Source organism: Zonotrichia albicollis, chromosome 17 (genome assembly GCF_047830755.1).
Source record: "Zonotrichia albicollis isolate bZonAlb1 chromosome 17, bZonAlb1.hap1, whole genome shotgun sequence".
NCBI classification, from domain to species: Eukaryota; Metazoa; Chordata; class Aves; order Passeriformes; family Passerellidae; genus Zonotrichia; species Zonotrichia albicollis.
This window is the reverse complement of record NC_133835.1, coordinates 2327500-2351741: the sequence shown is the minus strand read 5'-3', so window position 1 is coordinate 2351741 and position 24242 is coordinate 2327500. Positions and strand designations below refer to the sequence as shown.

Genomic DNA, 24242 nt, shown 5'->3' with positions numbered 1-24242 from the left:
TTGCCTGCCTACTCACACTTACCTGCCCCTTCTCTTGCTGCTCTGTCACCTCCTGCCTGAGCTGCTGGACCTGCTGGTGGGCTCGGCTGAGCTCTCCCTGAGTTTGGAGCAGTGCCTCTGATAAAGCACTCTTCTCCTTCTGCTCTTCCAGCAGGACCTGCACAGGAGGAAAGAGCAGAGGGCTTCACACTCCTCCTGCAACATCCCCGTGGCAAGGGCCAAAGGCTGATGGGCTCCCGTGCTCTCAGAGCACTTGGCTGCTGCTGCCCTGGGCCACTGCCTGCCCTGGGGGAGACACAGCTTCCCAGGAAGTGACTTAAAACCCAGCCCAGAAGACATCTCTGCATTGCTGTTCAGAAATACTCCAGGCAAGCCTTTAAAAAGATTTTTCTCTTGTCAGCATTCTTGCTGCACCCTCTGCATGCCCACAAAAGAACAGTCCTACAAACTCACCTTGGCCATGAACATCTACCAGTACACACCAAAAGGGGAGCAGAAGGAGAACAGTGAAGATACCCTGAGGTACATCTTTGAACAACAGAGCACAAGAGCAGCACAAAACTCTCAGCTGACAGCTGATGTTTCTGCCTGGCTTCCTATGAGAGGGCTCATTCCTGGTGCCAAAGACAGCCCCGTTCAGCTTTCACCTCCCCTAATTCAGTGCAGAAGACACGGAGGGCATGCTCCACACAGCCCCATATCCTGCCATCTCCCACAGCTCCAGCCTTGCAAAAAATCACACCAGTTCTCCTCTCACAATCATTACCTCTTGCTTGGCATTTTCAAATCTAGTTCGTTCCTCTTCTTGTTGAGCCAGCAGGGTGGCAACTTTCTGCCTCATCTCAGACAGCACCTTCTTGTGCTCCTGCTCTCTCTCTGCCTTCTCTTTTTCCCATTGCTCCAGTGTCTCCTGCATCTCTGCACGGTGCCTTTCACGCTCACTTGCCTGAGGAGGGGAGGAAAACTTTGCAAGATGAAGTCCCAGGCAAGCTTGTGGCTGAATGATGTGAAGCTCCATCCCTCCCACAACCCCCAACTGGAAAAGACAACAGCACTGGCTTTCTGCACAGCAGAAACTGTGTCCTGTCAGGGAATTCAAAAGGAGGCTCAGCAGGTGCCGGAATCACAGACTTGTGGAATCTCTTCTGCTGGCAAAGACCTTCCCAAGCACTGAGTCCAAGCACTCAGAAGAGGAGGTGTCACCTTCCCCTCTCTGCTGCCCCAGTCACAAGGACTGAAGGACCAGGGACAAGGGGCCTGTTCCATTTGCTTCCAGCCCAAAGCTAATCCCTCTGTCCACCATGGAAGCACAGCAAGAAAGGAAACGAGTTCCCAAGGCTGCAGCCACCAGGACTGTTGGCATGTGCTCCATGCTGGCATCTGCTCCATGCTGGCATCTGCTCCACGTTGGCATCTGCTCTGTGGCTGGTGGGACTCGGGGATGATCCTGCCCTGGCTGCCACGCTTTGGGTGGGCCCTGCCCAACCTGCTCTGGAACTCCTCTTACACCCTCCCTGAAGCCATGGCTGCATTTACTGTCCCAGCACCATCCTGGGGCCCTTCACGCTCCTCCAAGTCTCAGCTGCTGGCTCTGCTGCCCAGCCCAGCAGCGGGAGGCCTCTGGCAGAGAATTGCTGCCCTTTCACACCCTCAGCCTCTGCTTGTGCTACAACAACCCACAGGGCTGGCTTGGACAATTCAGAAGCATATTGTCCCCTACCAGGTCTTGCAGGAGCTTCTTTATTTCCAGTTGCTGAGCAGTTCCCTGAAGCCTGAGGCTTTCCTGATGCTGCTGCTCTGCCTGCAGGAGCTGTTGAGCTGTGTCTTCCTGTTCCTGCCTCCTGAGAGCTCTCTCTGCTTCCAGCTCACGTTGCAGGCACTTCACTTCTCCTGCAAACATGACCAACAGCAAGAGTCACACTCTTTACTGACTTTACTGACCGCAGGCCCTTTCAGTGCCTCCAGCCCCACCACTCCTCAGAAGCTCTGTGGACAGAGACAGCTTTGCAGGGTGCTCAGCTGCTCTAGGCAGGGGCAGCACCACAAACAAAGCACACGAGGTTCTCACCTTCAATCACCTCCTTGGCCTGTGTGATTATGAGCACTTGAGCTTCCAGATGGTTCCTGGTGATCTCCAGCTGTGATATCTGCTGCTGAGCAGCACACAGCCTGGATTGCAGGCTCTCCTTTGCTGACCTACAAGTTGCAAATATGGACAGACATGAGTTGCTTGCTCCAGACACCCACAGCCGCTTATTCCAGGGCGACGTGGCTCAAGATCCCCACGCCTGAGGATGGAAAATGGGTCACCTGGAAACTCATCCAGAGAAGGCACATCTGGGCCATTTCCAGAGCAGAGCAGGGCCTCTGAGGGACTGCCCAGGCCTTCCCTATGGCTTGCCATAGCACAGACTGCCCAGCCCAACTTGGACTCAACAGCCAAATCTACATCTAAAAAGCACAGAGGATACAATAAACCTCTGTGCAGTGTTTATCACTTTTATCATTACAGCTCTTCAGCCCTGTCCTGTCCAGGACCTGCTCCCTGCCATTACCTGGTCTCTGCCAGCTGCTTGGAAAGGTCATGTTGGTGGCGCTCCACGGCTGCCAGTCGGCCCTCAAGGGCAGCCTTCTCCCGGCCCAGCAGCTCCTTCTCTCTGCCCACCTGGGCCAGTTCATGCCCTTGGTCAGAGGATTCCTGGCTCAGCTGCTCCAGAGCTTTGCTCAATGATTCTTGCTTCTGGGAAACCTGCAAGTGGGACAAGGTACAGCTGGAGCCCTTCCTGGGCAGCCCTGTGCAGAGCCAGCCAGTGCCACCTGACAGGCAGCCAGAGGACAAGGAGCACCTGTGCTCTGGCCTCAAAGTTTCACAGCATCTGCCCCATGCAGCTCTGACAGCCTGGCCTGCCAGAAGCCTCTGGCACTGTTACCTTGGAAGTGCTGTGGCAGGCTCTGCTCCTTCCCAACAAACATCCCTACTCTGTGTTGTCTCTCAAAACCACTGCATCTTCCATAAGTGCCACTTGGCTAACCAAATTGCTATCTGGATCTATTTCAGTGCTGGACATTTTCAGGAAAGTTGGGGAAAACAATTTTGCTTGCTGAATCAAGGGAAAATATATAGGATTTTCCCCTTCTAGAAAAAAACCCACATCAAAGTGTCACCTCCTCACGTATTCCAAGGAACTCTCTGCAAGGAGAAGATGCTTGGCTGGGAAATGGCTCTTGTGCTGAGCAGACATTTAGGGACTGATGGATGTCTGTCTGATGTGGCCAAAACAAATCCTCTGCTGTGCATTTGCCAAACCTACCACAGTCCCCAGAACTGAGACTGTCTGACAGAGACCATCTGAAACACAGCCTTCTCTTGCAGCTATCCTGTAACACCCAATGCAAACCTCCCCTGCCACAGCTTGGGGCTGCAGCTTCCTGTCACAGTGAATTGTAGAGAGCAAGAAGGTGCCCCCTGAGCCTCCTTTCATCCAGGCTGAGCCCCCCCAGCTCCCTCAGACGCTCCTGGTCTCACCTGTGCTCCTGAGCATTCCCCAGCTCCCTTCCCTTCAATCAATATGCTCCAACTTCATGACAAAAAGCCTCAACACAAACATGCAGACCTGGGGTGTTTTTTTTTCAGAAAAAGGATTCAGAGCTACACAATTTGATCCTTTTGCCACAGTTTGATTCTTTTGCCACCCACTCAGATTCATGGACAACACAATTATCTCTTTGCAACTTATCAAGAGCCAAAAAAGAGGCCAACAAACACAGGTGGATTGAAAGAGTCTGTACAAGCAGAGAACAACTCCGAGAACTGTGGAACAGCTCTGGAAGCCACCCACACATTTCCAAAAAGGAGCAAGCAAAGCCTTGTGACCTCGAGCACTACCACATGTTCCCTTGACAAAACCACTGCAGAATCCACCAAGTGAAGCTTCCCTCATCCAAGCAGCCCAGTGCCCACGTGGATGCACCATACTTTTGGTCACCTGATGGAATTTCTCCTGGGTTTCTGCTTTCTCCTCTCCCAGTGTCCTAAGCTCCAGCCACAGCTCCTCCCGTTGCTCCTCTGCTTCCTTCAGTAGCTGCTCTAGCCGGGCTTTCTCTGCACAGAGCTCTTTGTTTGCTCTTTCATAGAAGTTCAGCTTCTCCTGCTCACAGATCTTTGCTCTCTCCATCTCATCCACTTTAGCAGACAAAGCTTCCTTCTCTTGCTCCAGCTAGAGTCACAGAAACAGAGGAAATAAAGTACAGGAAGAATTACTATGAAAGATTGTCTCAGACACAGAAGGAACACTGCCACAGTCAGCTGGCCAGACTATGCCAAGATAAGAAGGCTGAGAAGCAGCAGCTGGAGACAAACATCTGGCACATCTCTGGCAACTCTGCTCACCTGCCACACGTATTTGTTCAGCTGCACTTTGTCCAGTGCAAGAGCTTCATTGATGCTGCTCATCTTTGCTGCTGCAGCCTGCAGATCAGCTCTTTCAGCATTCAGCTTGTTCTGAGCCCCTGTCAGCTCTGCCACTGACCGCTCTGCCTGGAGAGGAAAAAGAACAGTGGGACAACAAAGGCAGAAAAATCCCAGACTGCAGGCAGACACTCCACCTCTCCTGTGTGTCTTTGACTTATTCCCAGGGCACAGCTCTCAGTAAGATCATGGGGACCAATGACCCCAAAGAGCCTGCCTGGTTGGATCATCATTTTCCAAGAAGAACAACAGTGTCCCTCTCTTCTACTGCTGGAAACAGCATCTCAGGTGACCTTGGTGGCACAGCTCCTGCTCCCACAAGTGCTGCCTAGGAATAAGGTGTCCATACCTTCTCCAGAGCCATGGCAATCTCATCCTTCTCTTGGTCCAGCAGATCCTTCTGAAGCTGCAATTTCCCCAGTGTCTGTCTCTGGACTACCAACTCACTCTGCAGTAATGAGTGTTTTTCCTCAAGTGCAGCCAGGTCCTTCACTCTATGAGGAGGGGAAAGAGGTTTTTACAGAAAAACAGTCTATGCCACAAGAGAGGAGCAGGCACCATTCGTTCCTTCACACTGGGCCCCCTCAAGCCCAGCGCTGCCAGAGGAAGCTTTAACACTCACAGGAGCTCCTGCTCACGGCGTGCTCTCTCCATCCTGTCCTGCTGCTCTGCCTCTTTTGCCTGGGCTGACTCCTCCCTCATCTGCAGCTCAGCGTTACTCTGACGCAGACATGAAGCTTCTTGCTCCATTAATCCAAGCTGTTCCTGCAGCTCTTCCCTGGTTTTCTCGAGGTTTGCACAGTCACTGCAGAGACAAGGCTCAGTCAGAAGAAGCAAGAGGCCTGAAGAGACAGCAATGCCATTTTCAGCACTCCAGGATGGAGCTGGGGGCAGTGGGCTAAGGAAGACCTTGCTCTTTTCCTCCCAAGGAAATCCTCCAGAGGCAAAGGGAAAGGAAGGCAGGATTTTGCCTTCCTTCAGCCACAAGCAGTGGCTGGGCAGGGGCACACAAAGAACAGAATTCAGGGAAGCAGCACGACAAAAGGAAGGAGTCTTCTATTCCAACATGGCTCTGCATTTCCCAGACAACCTTGGGAGTCTCAGTAGAGCATGAAAAACCCAGACAGGACAATGCTCGAGAGCCACACTGAGGCCTACAGATGGTGGGCAGGTGATTTCTTCACCCAGGACACCTCAGACCTCCCAGACTGGGAAGCAGATTGCCTCTGGAATGCAGGAGGAGGAGACACTCACCTTCTGAGTGTTTCTACTAAAGACTGAAGATGCTGCTGGTGGCTGCTGGACTTCTTGCATTTCTCCTCCAGTTGCTCAAGCCTTTGCTGCACCTCCCTGCACTTCTCTTCCTGATGCCTCTGCTGCTGCAGCAGGAATTTGTTTGAGTCCTGCCTAGCAGAAAGCTCTTCTCTCAGGGCCTGCAGGAACAGGCAGGAAAGGAGCACAAATGAGCAGTAAGGAGCAGGGAAGGTGGCTCCAGAGAGCTGGAAGAAACAGCTAGCAGAGCCAGCTCCCCTGATGGCAAAAGCTGTGCTGAGAGGGTGGGCATCAAGGAGAGAAAAGCAGCAGAACACAGAGCTGGGAAGAGCAGCAAAGCAGTGCAGGAGTATGAAGGTGCAAAGAAGTGCCTCAAGGGGCTGAGCAAATGGAAAGGTGTTGAGCTGAGCAAGGCCTCAGCACTGAGCCTGTGGCCACTGGGGAAGACACAAAGTTCTCACCCATGTTGCCCCTCGCATCCTTGCCAGTGCTTCCAGAACCAGTCCAAAGGCACGTCCGGTATCAACAGACCTTGGAGCTGAGATGTGCCCAGAGTCTGCATGCTGGGAGCTGCCAGTGCAGATAATGCTGACCATGCTGTCACTGTCATCTAGCACCATCTGAAAGTCCACATCCAGCTGTTAGTCTTTGCTCATTTTACTTGGTTTTCTTTATCTTGTTCTCGTTTTCCTCCCACTTTACCCTGGAGTCATTAAAAACTCAATTTTCTTGTTTCTTCAGTCCACAAAGGTTCGTCCCTGTGGCTACATGTACTCCTGGGATTTCTGAATACAGCTACTCTTCACAAGTGTGATGTGGCTGGAGGCTGCCTGAACACTCACTTTCTTGCAGCTGTGTAGAAGAGATGACAACTAAACCTTTCACTATTATGAGAACTTTAAGGCTAAGTTAAGGCTACCCCTGAAAGTTGTCATTCTGGGGAGATTATAATGGTCAGTGAACACTGAGGGAAGGAGCAGAGCTGGCAAGTGCATCAACTGAGTCAGTGACCTTTCATAAAGATCTGAAGAACAACAGAGTCATTGCTCAAAGAGGGTGAGGGAATTGCCCAAGAAACACAGGAACACAAATGTCAAGTAGCACACTCCAAAAACACAGTCCAAGAGAGACCTTAGTGGGGTGGTGAAGCCAAAGGTACTGAAACTTCTAATGGCTCACTGAACTGTCACAGCACAGCAACTCACAAGTTAGAACAGGTTCTGTGTCAGAAAAGAGGTCTAAAAATTAAACAGGCAATGGCAGTTATCACAGATAGTACACAACATGTATAATCCTCAGGCCAGTCTGTTGCCTTCCTCAAATACTTCAGAATCAAATTTACAGGGATGTGGTCCCTGTACCAGGTCTGCACTCACCTCAGTGATATTTTTAATGAGCTTTTGAAGGAAAAGATTCTCTTCTTTGGCACTGTTAGTCAATGAAGCTGTAAATTCTTTCTCTATCCAACTTGATTCCTGAGAACAGAATAAAGGCAGGGTGGGCACGGAAGAGCTGCTCCCATCTGCAGCATTCCCATCCTCAGTAGCAGTCACACTGCTGAGTCTCAGCCCTAGTGATTCCAGTATATTCCTGTCCATATCTATTCCATTTCTTCTCTACTAAAACTACAAGGAAGACCAAAAGCTAGTCTTTATAGACTGCTATTAAATGGTCAGTTCCAAGGAACTCTGATTCCCAGAGACCTGAAGTCACAGGCAGAAGAGCACTGGTGCCACCCCTCAGAGGAAGACACCTGAACTGCCTGCAGTTCCTCTGGCACTGCCTGCATCTGGACTGACTCCACATCTGCTGAACACACAAGGAATATTTTGGCAAGGTGCCTGATGTTCCCATACACTGGGCATCTTTACCACTGTTTCTCCTGAGGAAGCCACACCTCTGTGTTCAGGCTGCAGAGCAAACACTGGGCTATCTCCCAGGTAAAGGTAAAACATACTAGAATCTCCACTGTGTCGTTAAGTGTTTTCATGGTCTTCTCCTTCTCCTCGTTCTGCTTCTGAGACTGCACAAGCAAGGCTGAGAGCTCCATCACCCTGAGAAGAGAAGGTCTACGTGCCATTCCAAAAGCTTTGCACACCAGCACCTGTTAAAGAGGCAAGCAGCTCCCCAAAGCATAGCATAGCAAAGTTCAACCCAGGAAACACAGCAAAGGCAGCATTCGTCTCTACAGGTTAATAGGCTTGGTGCTGCAAAATGGCACCTCTTGCCCCAAAGGCCTCTGCACTCAGTCTTGCAAGGAACTGTCAGCACACAGGTGCTGCAGTGCTTATGGTGGCCCTGGGCAAATTCCTCTCAATTCCATCACACAGCCCAGAGAAGTAAAAGGGCTGTACAAGAAACACAACTCTCTTTATGCTGAATTCAGTTTTTCACCAAGAATCACTTAACAGCAAAAGCACTATCAGAGGCTATCTCTGTTTTTCAGTCTTGTCTTACTTGGAAGAATTTCTGTCAGGCAAATACTTTTTTCCATCCTTTCTGTTGAAGGGAAGAGTTTGACTGAGGACAGACACAGAGCTGTGCAGGGCTGTTCTAAATGTGAGCACAGCCCATCTGTGAACCCAAGAAGCTGCCACAAAAGATAATGCTGGTAATAGCAAAGTTAAAACACCTTTACCTGTCCTGAAGCTCTTTCTTCTCCATGTCACATCTGACTTGTAAGGCTATCACTTCCTGAGCTGTCTGGCTTATTTTTGGTTCCACTTGCTGCTCTGCCTGATCCTTCAGGACAGGTTTACCCCGAGGGATGGACTCCCTGAGCTGCACACAGGAGTTCAGGCAAGAGCAGTTCACAAGAATAGATCCAGAAAGCCTCATCTGTTCTGCCTTCAGCTCTGACAAATCTCTGAAGAGGAACCAAGAAAGAGCCAATGTTCACTCCACCATCTTTATCAGCTGATTCACTTCTAAAGCATGCAATCATGCATCAGGAATAGCTGGCAGGCAAGGTGATGTCTTTGCTGGGGACAAGTCATTCATCTGACACTTGGGGACCAGGACACATCTTGACACCTGAACAATGACTTTACCAGGTAGCCAAGTGTGGAGTCTGTTTTCTTCTGATATAAGAAGTGAGATACGGCACAGGCCAGAAGGCCTGAAGAACCTCTAATTACTCTTATTAACAATACTGTAATTATCATTACTAGATATTAGGAATTTTACCAAGATCCCCAGCTTTTATATACTCTGCTCTTGAGTGCTCTGTTATCCCCACTTGGACTGCTAAGAAGCTCAAGACTATACCTATATAATAAAACATTTCAGAAAGGTGGTGTAAGAATCAGTCTGAAATGCTGTAACATAAAAGCACAAACAATACAAGGACTAAATAGCAGGTCAGGCAGACTCTACACAATAGGGAAGACTTATAATCAAGACAAATGGCTTACAGTAACCCAGAGTTTGAAAGTGCATGTTAACACCAGAAGGTACTATTATGGCTACGCTATTTTTCTTGGGAGAAAAGAACTTCAGAGAGCCCAAGAACAAGAAAACAATCATAAAAAGAGGTATCAAACTAAACAAAACAAATTGGACAAATGCAGTAACAGGGTAGAGAAGCTATTCTTTCTCTCAGTAATGCTGGAAGAGGAGTAAATGGATGCAAACTGACCACAATAAATGTATCCTGGAAATGAAAAAGGAAAAAATATGCATTAATCATCTTTCTCTTAGGAGCAGTGGGAAAAGAAATTTGGTAAGATTTTAAAGGCAGGTTTTTATAATTTCATAAAAGGGACCTCTCTATATGCTGCATGCACAGCTTCAATGAGTCTCTTCCCACGTGTCCATGCATTTCTGTGCCTGCGTTCACATGCCCACACATCACCACAGTCATTGCCTGCTCACAGCCTCTGCTGTCCTCATGGCCCAAGCCCTTCAGCTTTATCTGAAGAACGTGGTGGTGTTCAGAGGGCTCCCAGGATGAGGGAAGAGATGAGAATCTTGACTCCATGTTTCAGAAGGCTCATTTATTATTTTATGGTATATATAATATTAAAAGAAAATGATATATTAAAATTATACTAAAAGAATAGAAGAAAGGATTTCATCAGAAGGCTAACAAGGAATAGAAAGGAAGGAATGATAAAATCTTGTTACTGATCAGAGAGTCTGAGACAGCTGGACTGTGATGGGCCATTAATTAAAAACTACCACATGAAGCCAATCACAGATGCACCTGTTGCATTTCACAGCAGCAGATAATTATTGTCTACATTTTGTTTCTGAGACCTCTCAGCTTTCCAAAGATCCTAATAAAAGGATTTTTCATAAAATATGTCTGACAGAAGACCAGCAGCCAACAACTGCTCTGAGACCAGCCCAAAGCTGAATGGCATTGCTTCTGACTGCCAAAGGAGCAATCCCACCTCTGCTGTACCTAATGCAACAACATGGAGGTTCAAAAGGCAGGACCCAAAGCAAGCAAGGCCCACTTTGCTGCAGGGGATGCCGCCCCAGGCCTGACTCACCGGTCCGTGGCGGTTTTCATCTCCAGGAAGAGGCGGCGCAAGGTCACCACCTGCCGCCACAGCCCCAGCAGCCGGCTGTGCTCCCCCCTCACGTAGCTGTCATAAAGCTAAACGTGCAAGGACAAAGAGAAATGCCAATTCAGCCTTCACTGCCACTGCAGCATCTCTCAGACAGGAGAGAGTGAATCACCCTCACCCGATGCCTTTTAGTAACTACTGCACCAGGGCCATCAGGGACTGAAGAGGCACCACACAGGCCCACAGAAGGGAACACCTGCCCAGAGGGGAGCACCCACACTTCTCCCGTGGCAGTGGGTGGCAGCAGCAAGCTGATGGTGATTCACCACCTCAAAGTCACAGCAGAGGAACACAAACACAAACTCCTTCAACGTTAGTGCCAGGGTGGCTTACAACAGGCAGTCAGTACAAGAGGTCTGTCTTGTTCTGTGTTGGCCACTTTGAACCTGAATGCACACAGACCTCTCTGGTCTCAATTGCTCAAAACAAGGATTAAGGAACTATTAAAGAGACAGGTGTTCCTGTGGCTGCCATACAGTGCCCAGCCGTATCTTCTTGACCAAGCAGTGCAGTCACAGAAGGTGGGCATCTCCCCCAGCACCCTCTGCTCCTCCCTCCCATACCCCTGTCCAACACCTGGCATCCTCAGCAGAGCCACAGCCTCCACACAGCAAGTTCTCCATGCCAGGAACTGTGGAAACGCAGGGCACCAGGAATATTTCCCTGTCTGCTCTGGGGTGCCCTGACCCCCAGGAGAACACTGACTTTGACTCTCATTCATGGAGAAAGTTTCCTAAACTCCAGAATAGACTAGAATCCACTAGGGTGTGAAGCAGATTGTAGAGAGTAGTGTAGGTGTATCACTTAGGTGGGAAATTTAGGTTTTAGGATTTTTAGTATGTAATGGATAGAAGCAAGATGGAGGGCACAGGGTGTCATCTGGGCTTCTTCTTCATGCTTCTTCTTCCTTCTTCATGGGTTTGGGTGGCATTTTGTAATTGGGTGGAAAAGGCCGCATTGTGGGCTCTTTGGGATCAGTTATTGGGTTAAAAGGGAAAATAATCCAGGTGTCAGTTCTTAATTGGATAGTTTAGCTTTATAAGACCTTGTAACAAAATATTGTTGGCCATTTTTGCGGTGCTTTTCCAGTGCACTGACCTGGTGTGGACAGCATGCAAAACTCTAGATAAGATAACAATAAACAAGAACCTGAAGACCAAAAAGATCGAGTGTGTCTGTCTTTCCTGACACAAGACTGCTCCAGGAGGGTCTCCCTCGACAGAGGAGCCCCCCGGGAGGGCCCAGCCAGAGTCACAGAAGTTGGGGAATCAGCAGCAGGTACCCAACAAGGAACAAAAGGCATTCCCACTCCCATGGCCCATCCTCACCTCCCGTTCCCTGCGCCATTCGCTCTCCTTCAGCTCCAGCTCCTCCCGGGCCCTCATCCAATCCACCGTCAGCTTCCCAACGTCCTCCTTGAGGGCAGAATTCACCTCGCTGGCTTTATCGAGGTGCTCCCGCAGGAGAGTGTTCACTTCTGCCAGATTCTCACACCTTGGAGAGAGAGAGAAACAACAATGAGGTCACTGAGCAACAGCTCTCCCGCATCCCTGTGATTTTCCAGCTCCCTTAACAGTGACTTTGTTGTCTGAGAGGCAGTAAAAGCACTTTACAGGGTTAACTAAGATCTCTCTGTGATGAAAACCTCATTTGCTTCTCTGTGCTTTGAGCCTTCAATTTCCATCCATGATTTTGGTTTCCCCTTCAACCTTGCTGATGCCCACAAGTAACAATTTGCCCCCTCTTCACGCTGATGGTCACTGGATGTATCACTTTTCTGTAGCACTGTCCAGAGTTGTTCCCCTACTGAACCACAGAATAATTTTGGCTGGAAAGGGACCTTTCACCCAGAATACACACCCCACTTCCCCACTCAAAGCAGAGCCACTCAGCACACAGCACTATTACTGCACCACAGAAAGCAGATTGTGGACCTTTCTCCTGTCAGAGCAGCTTGCCCAACCGCTTCCCTTGGGGAGACCAGGTAGCACCGACAGGTTTTCCCTCACTTCCATGAGCATCCAGGATACCAAGTATGAAGAAATGCTTCTTCCTTGTACCTGTGCTGCTCCTCTTCCACCTGAAGCAGTGCTTTCTCCAGGCTGTGGTCTGCTGTGGCTTCCCACCTGCCTGGAAGGGATCCCTTAAAGAAGAAAGGAAATGTTTAGTCAAATGACAGTGTTTCCTCCACCACTGTCAGCATCCACCACTTTCCCATCCATTTGTTGGGTATCTCAGGAGCTCATGGCTTCTTCCAGGTGTAAAAGTGTTGTGACTACAGGGAGGAAGGGAAGGGTGTTAGAGTGAGTAGCTCTCCTCACTCTCCCACTGCTATGTGTCCTCGCTTCATGACTTCAAGTGCTGATTTGGACTTGAAGCCTGGGAATGCTCTCCTATTCTTCCACCCCTTGGCTTCTAGGTTTACTTTAGCTATGAAGCAGAAAGAAATGCATAGGGCCAGTTCTGTATGTTGACCACCATATTTCCAAAAAGCTGTTTCAACTGGTTCTTTCTCCAGGACAGCTGTATCACAGCACAGTCCTCTCCTGAGACCCAGGACAAATGTAACTCCAATGAAGCACTCTTTCACAAAATTAAAATCCTCACCTGGGTTTTCTGGACTTGTTTTTCTGGGACTACTGACTGCAAATGGACAAAACACTGATGGGAAGATTCACAGTGTTTCTCTAAACTCTCAGACAGTAACAATCTTCTTTCTTGTAATTGGATTCTAGAGAGTTTTCATTGGTCTAGATTTGGGAACATTAGATACACCCTTTTTAGTTAACAACCTGCAGCACACTCACCCCTCCAGCTTTCACTTGCTGCTCCAACTCTCGACACCAGGTCTGGTACTGCAGTACCTGAATGGATACAGAGAATGAAGATGAGAGAAGCAGCTTGTTATAGACTCCACTCACCCCACATTAACTTTTCTCTGACTCTGTCCAGCACAGTGATTCTGATACGCTCCACAAGAAGTCACTGCAATATAGGGAAGTTTCACAGTAACACGACAGAGATTAGGGCGGGGTTTCTTTCAGGCGTAGCACTGTCTGCCCACCTGAGACAGCGGCAGCAAGCAGAACGATGGGACAGCTGCGGGCAGCTCTACCTGACCTATAGGCCCCGCGTAACCCGAGCCAACATCTGGCTGTTCAAGGGGGTCCTTGAAACGACCGAAACGAGTTTTCAAACTTGCTCTGCGAGCCAACCAGCCCGACCCCTGTCCGGGACAACCCCGCTAACGGGGCCGAACAGCGGCGATGCTGCGGGCACCGAGATCAGGAGGGGCTCGGCAGCGAGACCGCGGCGGGACGGGCGCTCCCGGGGCCTCCCAGCTCCGAGCTCGGCGCCGCCCGCCCGGGGAGGCCCCGCGAGTTCCCGCCGAGTCCCCCCGGGCAGCGCGGGCGGCCCCGCTCCCCCTCCCCGCCGCCGGGCACCGCCCGCTGCTCACCTCGTCCTGCAGCTGCCGCACCAGCCCCGCCTGCCGCTGCTGCGCCTCCTCCGCGCTCCGCAGCCGCCGCCGCAGCGAGCCCGGGCTGAGCTCCCCATAGCCCGCGCTGCCCGCCATGGCCGGCCCAGCCCAGCCCGGGCCCGGCCCAGCCCGCCCCGAGGCTCCCGCCCCGCCGGCCGCGGGCGGAGCGGCTCCTCGGGGCCGACCGGAGGCAGCGCAGGCTCCGTGAGGGGCGGCGCGGCCTGCCCGTGGCGGGCCCAGCGCGGGCCGTTGTGGGCGCTTCCGCTGCGGCGGGGAATATAATCAGAAAATAGAGTGAAAGTGAACCCTCCGCATTCCATAGTGAATTGTTCTGGGAGTTAGTTAAGTGTGAAAAACGCCAATCACTTGGTTTTAAAATTTTAAAAGTTTAATAGTAATAAAATGGTTATAAAAATAGTAATACAATTAGAGTAATAATAATTTGGACAAATTGAATTAGGACTATATGAGACAATAGAGACAAAGAGTTACGGACGTCTAGGTACCTTTTTCTGGGCAGAACGAGCCCGAAAAAGGACCCCCGTTAACAGAGGATTAACCCTTAAAAGCAACATCCTGTTGCATATTCATACTCCTCATACATGATGCATAAATTCCATTCAAACACAGGATTCTGTCTGGGCAGTGTCAGCTTCTTCCTCTGAATCCTAACAGCGCCTTCGAGGCGGGAAGAAGTTCATTTCTTCTGATAAGAGAGCAATAAATTCTTTATCTCTGAAAGGTTTAGGTATCCTGTGGCTGCTATTTTGCTACAAGTCTTTATTCAAAAAAAGTATCCTACATAGCATAGTTTCTATTTTAACATTTTTTATAACCTAAACCTGTATTTAACACACTACTTAAGAGAATTAAGACAGCATTACTTTCTAACACAACACATATAATATTCATTTTAATATTTGCAAAAAGCCAATCATAAAATACACGCATTTTTCACATTAAGTTAAACCCATTGCTAAAAATATGTTTCATTTTGTATTTGGCTGCTGAATGATGCTGGCTTGTTTTCAATCCCTGCTTTTTCCCGTGACAGTGAATGCTTCATCACTGACATTCTGGTTTTGTTTTGTTCTTGTTTTAAGACGTGGAATAAATGAATTGCCACCAAAATTGTCTTTGGTCAGCAAAGTAATTCGGGATCTCGGGATCTCTCTCTCAAGTCTTGAATCATTTAAATATGCTTCTATTGCAAAGATGAACAATACCTATAAAAGAAAACTCAGGCTAATTAACATTGCATACCAAATGCAGGGACTCTGTTAGTGAATAAGCTTGAAGAAGCTTGAAACAAACCCTGAATTTCTCTAACTGGTAACAGGCAGAGGTACCCAAAATAAGAAAAAAAATTTCCACTTAATTCAGAGTTGGGGAAATTAGGTACATCTGTGGAATCAAGAAACAAAAATAACACTCCCATTCAGGATATTCCATGTTTCTATGATTCTGTGTTTTCTAGTTCACTACTGTTTGCAGATGTAGCCAAGTTTATTGATAACCAATAACAGAATTATTTCTTTGGACTTCCAACTTTTTATTTAACAGCACAACATTGTTTTAAATTATGCCACCTTCACATGGAAGTGGAAACATCATTACATTTGTTTTGCTCGTGCCCAAGACAAGCAAGTTTTAATTTTAACATCTGTAGGTTTTGTGCAATTATTTCCTTCTGAAAAGTACAGAGCTGTTAAGTTCCTTCCTAAATTATAATTTCACACTTTTAAAAAGCAATTGCCGAAAAGCTATGGTGCAGAGGTCTAAATCCTCACAGAAATAGAATGATAATTAGTTTCAATAAGCAAAACAATGTGACAGCAAGTGGCCTAATACATGGAGTTAACTCAATCTTCTTGTAAGGCCTTTCTGGAAATTAGTGCACCTGGGAAAGGACAATGAATTTCCTGACAGATCACTCTACAGACTTCCATGTGCAGCTTCAACTGTAAGTTTGCACCAGAGAGCAAATTCTAACTCTTGGCATCACATATCCAGTGGAGCTGTTCATCCCCAGGGAATGGCAGCGTTTTCAACACTGTGAAATCTTCCTCTGGCTCCCCAGAGTGATCCCTTGTTCTAGACCATGCTGGACATCCAGAAGGGCTGAGATTGTCTGAGAAGGCATGACAGCTCACGTAGGCATTATATAATGTCAGGATCTGAAGAACAGGAGGCCGGGCACTTCAGGGAGCAGGGACACAGGTGCTCCTCCCTTTTCAAATCCTAGAGCGTGTGAGGGAGGAGCTGCTGTCACAGAACAGGCTGGGGAGGACAGGTGGGCTACACGAACCCGGCCACTCGAGGGGAGGGCACAGAAATGTGGCTGGTGGTGAGCACTGGGAGGCTTGGAGCACCACTGCCACCGTGCCCTGTGTATCCAGAGCCCCACCAGCAGGAGGGTTTCCAGCTACACCCTGAACTCCTGCAGTGGAGTTTGAGTTCAGCCAGCTGGAATGACTCCACTTTGGTGCAGGGATCATAGGAGCCCCCCAGTCTGTGGGTCTTGTTCAGGGCCAGCATTGCACTGTGGGGTCTGTGGGGCTCAGTGCACTCCACAGCATCCGTGCTCCCGTGGTTCCAAGCACTGGGATGGTGTTTGCTTCAAGAGAGCCTCTTTTAAAAAGAGAGATTAGCTTGCACGCCTTGTTTTGCTTGCTCATCCTTTTTCTTTCTGTCTAGCTCTGTCCAGCCCACTAAGATTTTTTAATCTCAGACATGTAAATATTCTTTGAACATATCAATGATCATGCTTTAATTTGATTTACTAAGACAAGACCCATGTAATCATACTGTCCAACCTCCTGCTCTTTCACGTCCCATCTCTTAAGTAATTTGTAAATCTGTTTCCAAATCTCAGCCAAGTTTGATAGTGCAAACGACCTTTTAAAGATATTAAATTCTTGCAAGCAATGTGAAAACGGGAAGCTGGATAGATTAAAAGTGGAAATTCAGCATTTAGATGCTTTTCTGGCTTACTGGCAAGCTGATCAATACCCCCACGGTGCAGAACCAGACACAGCACACCACCCAGCAGAAAGGTGGGCAATATGGGAGGGATAAAGTGGCTGCGAGGGCCTTGGGATGGTGTGGAATGACTGCTGGGGAATGGTTTCACCAGAGGTAACTCCCAGGAGATCTGCTTTATTTTGTAGGGAAATATCAAAAGTACAACTGACATCAGAGTAAGGGCCATTAGATCAAAATCAGGAGGATCATTATTTGAATCTACCTTATTTGTGACATCTGTAAAATCACTGGACTCTTCTATCCTTCGGTTCCTCCATGAAAACAAGTGAAGAAGCATTCAGAGCTCCTCATGTCATGCAGGTTGTTATTTATGAAAGCAGTTCACTGCTTCTGTTACTGGTCAGGGTGGGTGGGGAATGCTACAGCACACACAGAACAAGCTAAAAGGTGCTGTCCCTTTTCCCTTTCATCTTAACTCAGAAAGAAAAGCAATTGCAGAAGGACTGGGCTTAGCATCAGTGCAAGATGAGAGATGGGTCCCAGTAATCCCTGCTGAGTCCAGCCCAGTGCCTCCTTTCCCGAAGGCTCCTTTAGAACAACAGTTCATTTTGTGCAGGTTATCAAAGACACACTCGGCTGAAAGCTGCAGGACAGCCCGGACAGCGAGCAGCGCTGGTTTTGACCGGCAGCCTTCTTGGGGCGCCGGGGTCAGCAGCTCTCGGGCATTTTGCATCTAAAATTAAACAAAGGCTGGTGTTCAGCAGTCTCGGGAGGAAAGACGGGGTTAGGGCTATCTCCAGCTCCCGCGTGGCCCTGCAGAAGGAGGAGGAGGAGGAGGAGGAGGAGGAGGATGGCTGCCTGCAGGGTGCACTGCTGCCCCGCCGCACCGCGCCCCCGGGGCATCCCCTGCGGCCGGAGCTGCTGCTCCAGCTGCGCTGACACGGGGCTTTTAAAGCACAGCAATAAATAAGCCAAAATACACTGACTGCGGGCACGGCCCTGTTGAGTTTGTGTAAAATTAAATGTTACCCTCGTTAAGCGCCTGCGTTACAGCGCAGCCCTTCAGTCACAGGGGGACGGAGTGAAGGCACTGTTAGAAGTTCTCTGGAAAAAGAGCTACATGAGTTATTTCTAAATTAGTTTATGTATGTGTCCAGCGGACTGTGTGACAGCTCTCAGTTGTTGATCTTGCAGTTTGTCCTGTCTAAACGTGAAGTTCATCGAGGGCTGAGGCAGAGGTCATACTGCCACTTGAAAAGGCATCCTCTGGAGTTTTGAGCCTGTGGAGCTGTTTCACATGAGGCAGAGTATGACTCATGCTAATGAAAAGGGTAAAGAAGATTTTTTTTTAAGAAATATATCGCAGTTAAATTAGTTTAGACAGCATGACATCAGAGAGTAATTAAATAGGTTTGTTGGAATTCCGTTTCCAATTCCAGAGTTCAGGTTTGTAAAAGATTTCTGAGCACCTGCAGGCCTCTGTGTGTGAAATATTTTCACTGGAAAGGATTCAAAACTCAAAACTTTAAAAAAACCTTTTAACACAGAGGCAGCATTACGCCATTCTTCCTTCTTGGAAAAAAAAAAAACCCCTTGGATTTAAACAAGACTCCTTCAAGTTTTCAGTCAGTTTTACAGAAGAAAACGAGGTGGTAAACTTTCTCTTTTCAAGAACAACTTCTTTATAGCTGCTAACTGAAGTCAGGGGAGATCATATCTGAGTACATGAGCATTTCCACTATGGGACTGGATACAAGTATTGAACAACGATATCTGAAATGTTTTAATCTCAAACGAAAACCAATTTTGCTAACTTTGGTTTTTAATTTCTTTCATGTTTTCTTCTGCCAAACTGGAGGAACCTTTTCTGAGTTTTTCTTTAGTGGCATTCAGAGGAAGACCAGAGGATGAAAATCCTGCATTTTCTCACTTTACTGCTTTGGCATTTGACTTGGCTGTCTCTGGATCTAGTTCCTGGAGCGCTGAGTAATTCTGAAGCAGGCCAGGGTAATCCAGGATCTAAACTAGGTTTTTTGAAAGCAGAAGGAAAGGAGAGGAATCCCTCTGCACGGGCAGGTACATTGAGGACTGCAAGCCATGGATACAGTGCTGGGACCTCAAAGGCCAGGACTAAAAGCAGTGCTGTTCAGGCTGGAGCTCTGCTGGCCAAGAACGATGACTCAAAGAAGGTTCCCTCGAGAACAGCAGCCACGGAGGGCAAGGTAGGACATCTCCCCAGCAGACCTTCTGGAGTAAGGACAGTCACTCCAAAGGTTCAAAATCTTAGCAGCAAGGTGGCTTTGAAAAAAACTGGCACAAGCAGTACTGACAGTGATTCTCTCAAAACCAAAAAGACTAAAGAGCCTGTAACCCAGAGGGAAGCTAAGGAAACTTTCCGACATCCCCCGATAACGCCACATGAATACATGCTCTCTTTGTACAGGACTCTCTCAGATGCAGAAAGAAAGGGTGTTAATGGAAGTGTAAAACTGGAGGCTGGACTTGCCAATACAATAACCAGCTTTATAGACAAAGGACAAGGTAAGAAAGGAGCTTGTGTGTGAGTGAGTGTGGACAGAGAGAGATGTCTGAGTGTGCTTGTAAATGCAGAGAGTATTGGAAAATAATCATGCTTTGGAAAAGTCAAAGAGCTCTTTTTAATGTAAATTAAATCACACAACTTTGCTGCAGATTTTGTCCTCCTGACTTATCTTGGAAAACTCATTTACAGGCAGAACTAGATGGTTGTGTGGCAGCCAAAGAAAACATTTAGGAAGTATTTTAGATGCATATTGTTGAAAATCAATCAGTCTTTGCATGCTTAGGTGTTTAAAAACCTTTTGGATTTTTGTCTTATTTTCTTTCTAGCTAGCTGGAAACTAGCTCATGGAAACAGCTAATGTTAGATTGTAGTGTGCCCAAAAGCATACAATATGCTAAGAACAGAGCTATTCTGTGATTAAAAAATAACCCAGTCTGGTTTGTTCAAGGTAGAATTGTGAGGAACTACACTGCAGACCCAGGGGTCATTATCCTGTGTAGGGTGTATCTGTACTACCTTAAAACATTCAGGCAGCACCACGGAGCCCGCAGCTCAGCACAGGCTACCAAGGGTAATAACATCCAGGACTCCAGAACCTGCAGCTCAGCATTCCTGTTCCAAACACTTCTGGAACTTTGGGCTAGTGTCTGCTTCCACAGGAGAAATAACCAGCCTCCCAATGAATGATGTTCACCTCCCCAGCTTTGGGAGCCCCCTCTTGCTTCCAGTGACATTTGTAAGAGTTTTGTCATGCTCTCAAGGAAGCAACACAGCTCGTGAAGGAATTGTGATGAAAGACTCACCAGGACTGGATTTGTTTGCCATCCCTTCATTAATGGCTTGGCTGCTGGGAAGGGAGGATGCACTGCTCACAAGGGCTGCCTACAGGTTCCCAGCTTGCCCCTGAAGGCTCTGGTAATGTCACCTCACTGGAATGAATATGGCTCAGCCATATTCTTCACCACCTGAAGCAAGTGAATGTAAAGGCAGGATAAAGAGAGGAATTTTTTTCTGCCCAGTTTGAAAAATTGTGAATTATCGGAGGTTTAGTTAATTAGGCAATTATCCTTATGTCTGGCAGTTCCTGGGGAGGCTGGTTTTAAAGGACTGATTTACTATTGCATCATCTAAGGGTAAATTTGCTCGTTTGGAGCCAGCATAAGGCCTGAAGCTCTCTTTCAGTAATTTAAGTAGAATATAAATGGTAAATAGGTCCTGTGAATGCTCAGCCCTGAAATAGTATTATTTTTCAACTGGCTAACCACAACTTCGAAGGTAGAAAATGCCCATTGGTAGTAGAAAGAAGATTTCTACAAGGCAGACTCAGAAATTAATTTCTCTGGTGAGTCCCTGAGTTCTTCTGAGTCCCTGCATGGGGCTGATCCCTTAGACAAAAATTGCTCTTTCTGTTCAGAGGGCTAACTTCGAGGCTTATAAGCAAATTTGAGGAAAACCATTAAGAACTGAATAAGTGATATTGCTCTGTGCTTGATATACATTTAAAAATCTGTGTGCTTTTTTTAGATGAGCGAGCACCAACTATAAGAAAACAAAAATATATTTTTGACATCAGTGCATTAGAAAAAGATGGTTTGCTGGGAGCAGAGCTTCGAATATTGAGAAAAAAACCTTCTGATACCTGGAAGTCTCATTCTTCTGGAAAAACCTCCCAAGTAAAATTATTTAGTTGCTCTACAAACAGACAAGCCTCAACACTCTTGGACTCTCGGACTGTCAGCATCACCGATACACCCAAGTGGGAAGTGTTTGACATCTGGAAACTTTTCAGAAACTTTAAAAACTTGGTTAACTTGTGTTTTGAACTGGAAACTTTTGACAGGGGGAGAGCTGTTGATCTCAGGAGTGTGGGATTTAATAGAACAGGAAGACAGGTCAATGAAAAGGCTCTGTTCTTGGTGTTTGGGAGGACGAAAAAAAGAGACTTATTCTTCAATGAAATCAAAGCTAGATCCGGCCAAGATGACAAAACTGTTTATGAGTACTTGTTCAACCAGAGGAGGAAGAGAAGAGCTCCTCTAGCAACACGGCAAGGCAAGAGGCCCACCAAGAATCTGAAGGCGAGGTGCAGCAGAAAAGCCCTCCACGTGAATTTTAAGGATATGGGCTGGGATGACTGGATAATTGCCCCCCTGGAGTATGAGGCCTATCACTGCGAAGGGCTCTGTGAATTCCCGCTCCGCTCCCACCTGGAGCCCACCAACCACGCAGTTATCCAGACTTTAATGAACTCCATGGACCCCGAGTCCACGCCCCCGACTTGCTGCGTCCCAACCCGGCTGAGCCCCATCAGCATCCTTTTCATTGACTCTGCAAACAACGTGGTCTACAAGCAGTACGAGGACATGGTGGTGGAGTCCTGTGGCTGCAGGTAGCAGAACAGCTGCTCATGTGAATCTGTTGTGAAAGGTAGTTTGAAACATTGGACATAACTTTTCAAACAAGGTTAACTATATTTCTTACCCCTAGGGTAAGTGTGTTTACAAGGATGTAGCAATAAATCCAGTGTTTCTGTGTGTCTCCATGGACATATTGCAGATGCATTCGGATGCTGTCACACAGCTGGATTTAAGGCCCTGTGCCACTGGCAACACAGGACTGACTCTGAGTGAAGTCCATGACAGAGAAGATGATACCTGGACACCTTGAGATCTCCTGCTTTTAGCCTCGAGGCAGTGGATGGAGATGATATCAGTGAGCTGTGGATATGACCTGTTTGTTCCTTGAGCATTGTTCTTGAGAATGAATTTCTGTCTGATTCCCATGTGCTTTGTCCATTCATAGATGTGAGAAAAGAGTCCCAATGTTGACAAGAGTTGTTGTGTTCTGGTGTGCCCCCATCTTGGTGTAAATAGTTGCACTGTAATATGATTTCCTTCTGATTAGCTCTTGAAACTATGCATATATAAAAAGGGGTCATTAAATATAATATGTTGGCTTAGTTTTAAGTTTTACATAAAGATAGGTGATGCAGGAGGTATTTGCTTCCATGTATGTTTTCCTCCAAGCTACACATCTTTCTTAAGTATCCACCTTTCCATTATTATGTAGCAAAATATATTATTCTGTATAAGGTCCAAGTTGTTCTCAAGTGCTCCTAGTAAAAGTGTTCAATTATGGCATAAGATGTAATAAATTATTGACACAGTGCTGCATTGTGCCTAGCTGTCCAACTCTGCATAATTATAACACAATTAAGAAATTGTTTTATGTTTTTGTACAATAAATACAAGTGAAAGGGGCTTTTCCATGCTGCAGAATACCAGGGGTATGTAAAACATGTCTGTGTATTTTGCTGCCACAGAGGGAAACTGTGGAAACATGGAAAGAAAGATCTGAAAGGAAGGCCTGGTTTGATCTGGTGGGGAATGACACTGTGACTTGATATATTTGGAGCAAAAATGAGTTATGCAGATGATTGCAAAAGAGCTTTAGTATCCATTTATTCCAGCCTCCAAGGGCTGTGTGCTTGTATATCCCCTTTATCTATTACAGACATGGATTATAAATGGGATTGCCCCTGCATATTTCCACCCAAAAACTAGGTACCAAATGTTCAACTACAGATGGATCAGAAAGGTCCTATGAACCAACAGAAATTACTGAAGGAGTTTATCCGTAGTACAAAATGTAAATGCTAAGGTTTGATATTTCTTAGACCATCGAGTCATAAGATTTCCTGGCTCTGCACAGCATTACTGGTGTGGTGGAGGCAGGGAGCTGAGTACAGTCCCCAAGGTCCTTCTGCTCAGTACCCCAGTCTGGACATGCTCCAGCTCACACCAGCAGCAAAGCATCCTAAATTCCTGATCAATGGCCATAAACAGCGACATAAAACTCTGCACTTCCTCCTGCACTCTCTGGGCAGCTCAGCCTTTAACCAGCTTAATGTACCTGGATAAGCAGCCAGACACCTGGGGAACCCCAGTGCAGGGGACCTGCCCTGTGCCCTCACCTGCAGCTCAGGGATGCAGAACAGCCCTGCAGGGAGATTTGGTCTGTGGGATTTGCTCAGTGCCATCATTCCTGCCTGCAGAGACTGACACTGCCTGCTTTTCCTGCCTGCAGGCACTGCCCACCTGCTGCAAACCCGGGGACCAGAAAGCTGCCCCTGCCCAGATGGTGAATGCCCAGCAGGGCAGCAGGCACATGAATGAGGAGCACTTGAAGCTCCTTTGTACCGAGTGTGTGAGAAATTCGGGTGTTTTATGGGTCTTTTTGGTGGGCCAGGGTTGCCTGCAGGATTCCCTTTCTCCGTTCAGGACTCTCAGTGTCCCTTCCCAGGTCCTGCTCTTCCTCATCCTCGTGGAGCCTGAGGCCAGGCACAACATTACTGGCCCCAGCACTACCTGCCTTCACCAGCCAGTCTTTCAAAACTACAAGTCTAAGCTTTACTAAAACCTGATTTAAATACTGCTGATTTTTACTGTTGCTACAGTAGGAGGGAAAACATTCCCCTGCCAAGTCCAAAGCCAGGAGGGCAGCTCAGGCTTTTTTCTTTTTTTTTTTCCTGATCTGTTCAAGCAGTTCTTTTCCAGCTCCTGGCTGTTCTCAGGTGTGTTTGCAGCTTTCTCTAGCACTGGCTCCTGCTGTCTCCTGGAGAGGTTTGCTCAATGGCCATGACAAAGGGTTGTCTCCTTTCTTCCTTAGGCAAGTGCTGCTCCCACTCTCTGGGAATGCTGTTTGCACATTCCCAAGGAAATCTCTGCTCTGACCTTTGAGACACAGCTGTGCCATGCCAGATACTAACCACACAGGCACGTTCCTCAATGGCTAAGGGTGATCAGTTTAAAATAGCAAATACTGCCTATTTAAATACACTTGAAGCAAATCTAAGCTAAGACAAGTTAACTCCTGGGATTAGGACTGCCTGCACGGGGCAGTTTGCTTCAGTACACCTGGATT

General features: G+C 47.7%; 2 protein-coding genes across 7 annotated transcripts in view; one reads left to right on the top strand and one right to left on the bottom strand.

Annotated features, from left to right (window-relative positions):
* CEP250 (centrosomal protein 250) overlaps window positions 1–14044 on the bottom strand; it is a 29204-nt gene extending 15160 nt beyond the window's left edge. For 2 of the 6 annotated variants that reach the window (XR_012582991.1, XR_012582992.1), the window contains exons 1-19: window positions 13772–14044; window positions 13122–13178; window positions 12375–12457; window positions 11643–11808; window positions 10237–10343; window positions 8379–8606; window positions 7698–7794; window positions 7117–7215; window positions 6202–6360; window positions 5723–5901; window positions 5091–5273; window positions 4818–4962; window positions 4391–4537; window positions 3987–4217; window positions 2556–2749; window positions 2069–2196; window positions 1721–1890; window positions 767–946; window positions 23–157 (exon numbers count right to left, since the gene is read on the bottom strand). Coding sequence is in view for 4 of the 6 variants with exons in the window: in XM_074553438.1 (XP_074409539.1) it covers window positions 23–157; window positions 767–946; window positions 1721–1890; window positions 2069–2196; window positions 2556–2749; window positions 3987–4217; window positions 4391–4537; window positions 4818–4962; window positions 5091–5273; window positions 5723–5901; window positions 6202–6360; window positions 7117–7215; window positions 7698–7794; window positions 8379–8606; window positions 10237–10343; window positions 11643–11808; window positions 12375–12457; window positions 13122–13178; window positions 13772–13888 (2805 nt within the window). In the remaining 2 variants the exon portion in view is untranslated. Of the gene's footprint in view, window positions 1–22; window positions 158–766; window positions 947–1720; window positions 1891–2068; window positions 2197–2555; window positions 2750–3986; window positions 4218–4390; window positions 4538–4817; window positions 4963–5090; window positions 5274–5722; window positions 5902–6201; window positions 6361–7116; window positions 7216–7697; window positions 7795–8378; window positions 8607–10236; window positions 10344–11642; window positions 11809–12248; window positions 12458–13121; window positions 13179–13771 lie in introns of those variants that run through there. The other 4 variants (XM_074553439.1, XM_074553440.1, XM_074553438.1 and 1 more) reach the window with 3 other exon arrangements.
* A 4376-nt stretch (window positions 14045–18420) lies between these two features.
* Window positions 18421–22374, top strand: GDF5 (growth differentiation factor 5). Its single transcript, XM_005496218.2, has 2 exons — window positions 18421–19318; window positions 20844–22374. Exons 1-2 carry the CDS (start codon window positions 18685–18687, stop codon window positions 21710–21712), a joined length of 1503 nt encoding a protein of 500 aa, XP_005496275.2. The 5' UTR covers window positions 18421–18684; the 3' UTR covers window positions 21713–22374.
* The last annotated feature ends 1868 nt before the right edge of the window (window positions 22375–24242 follow it).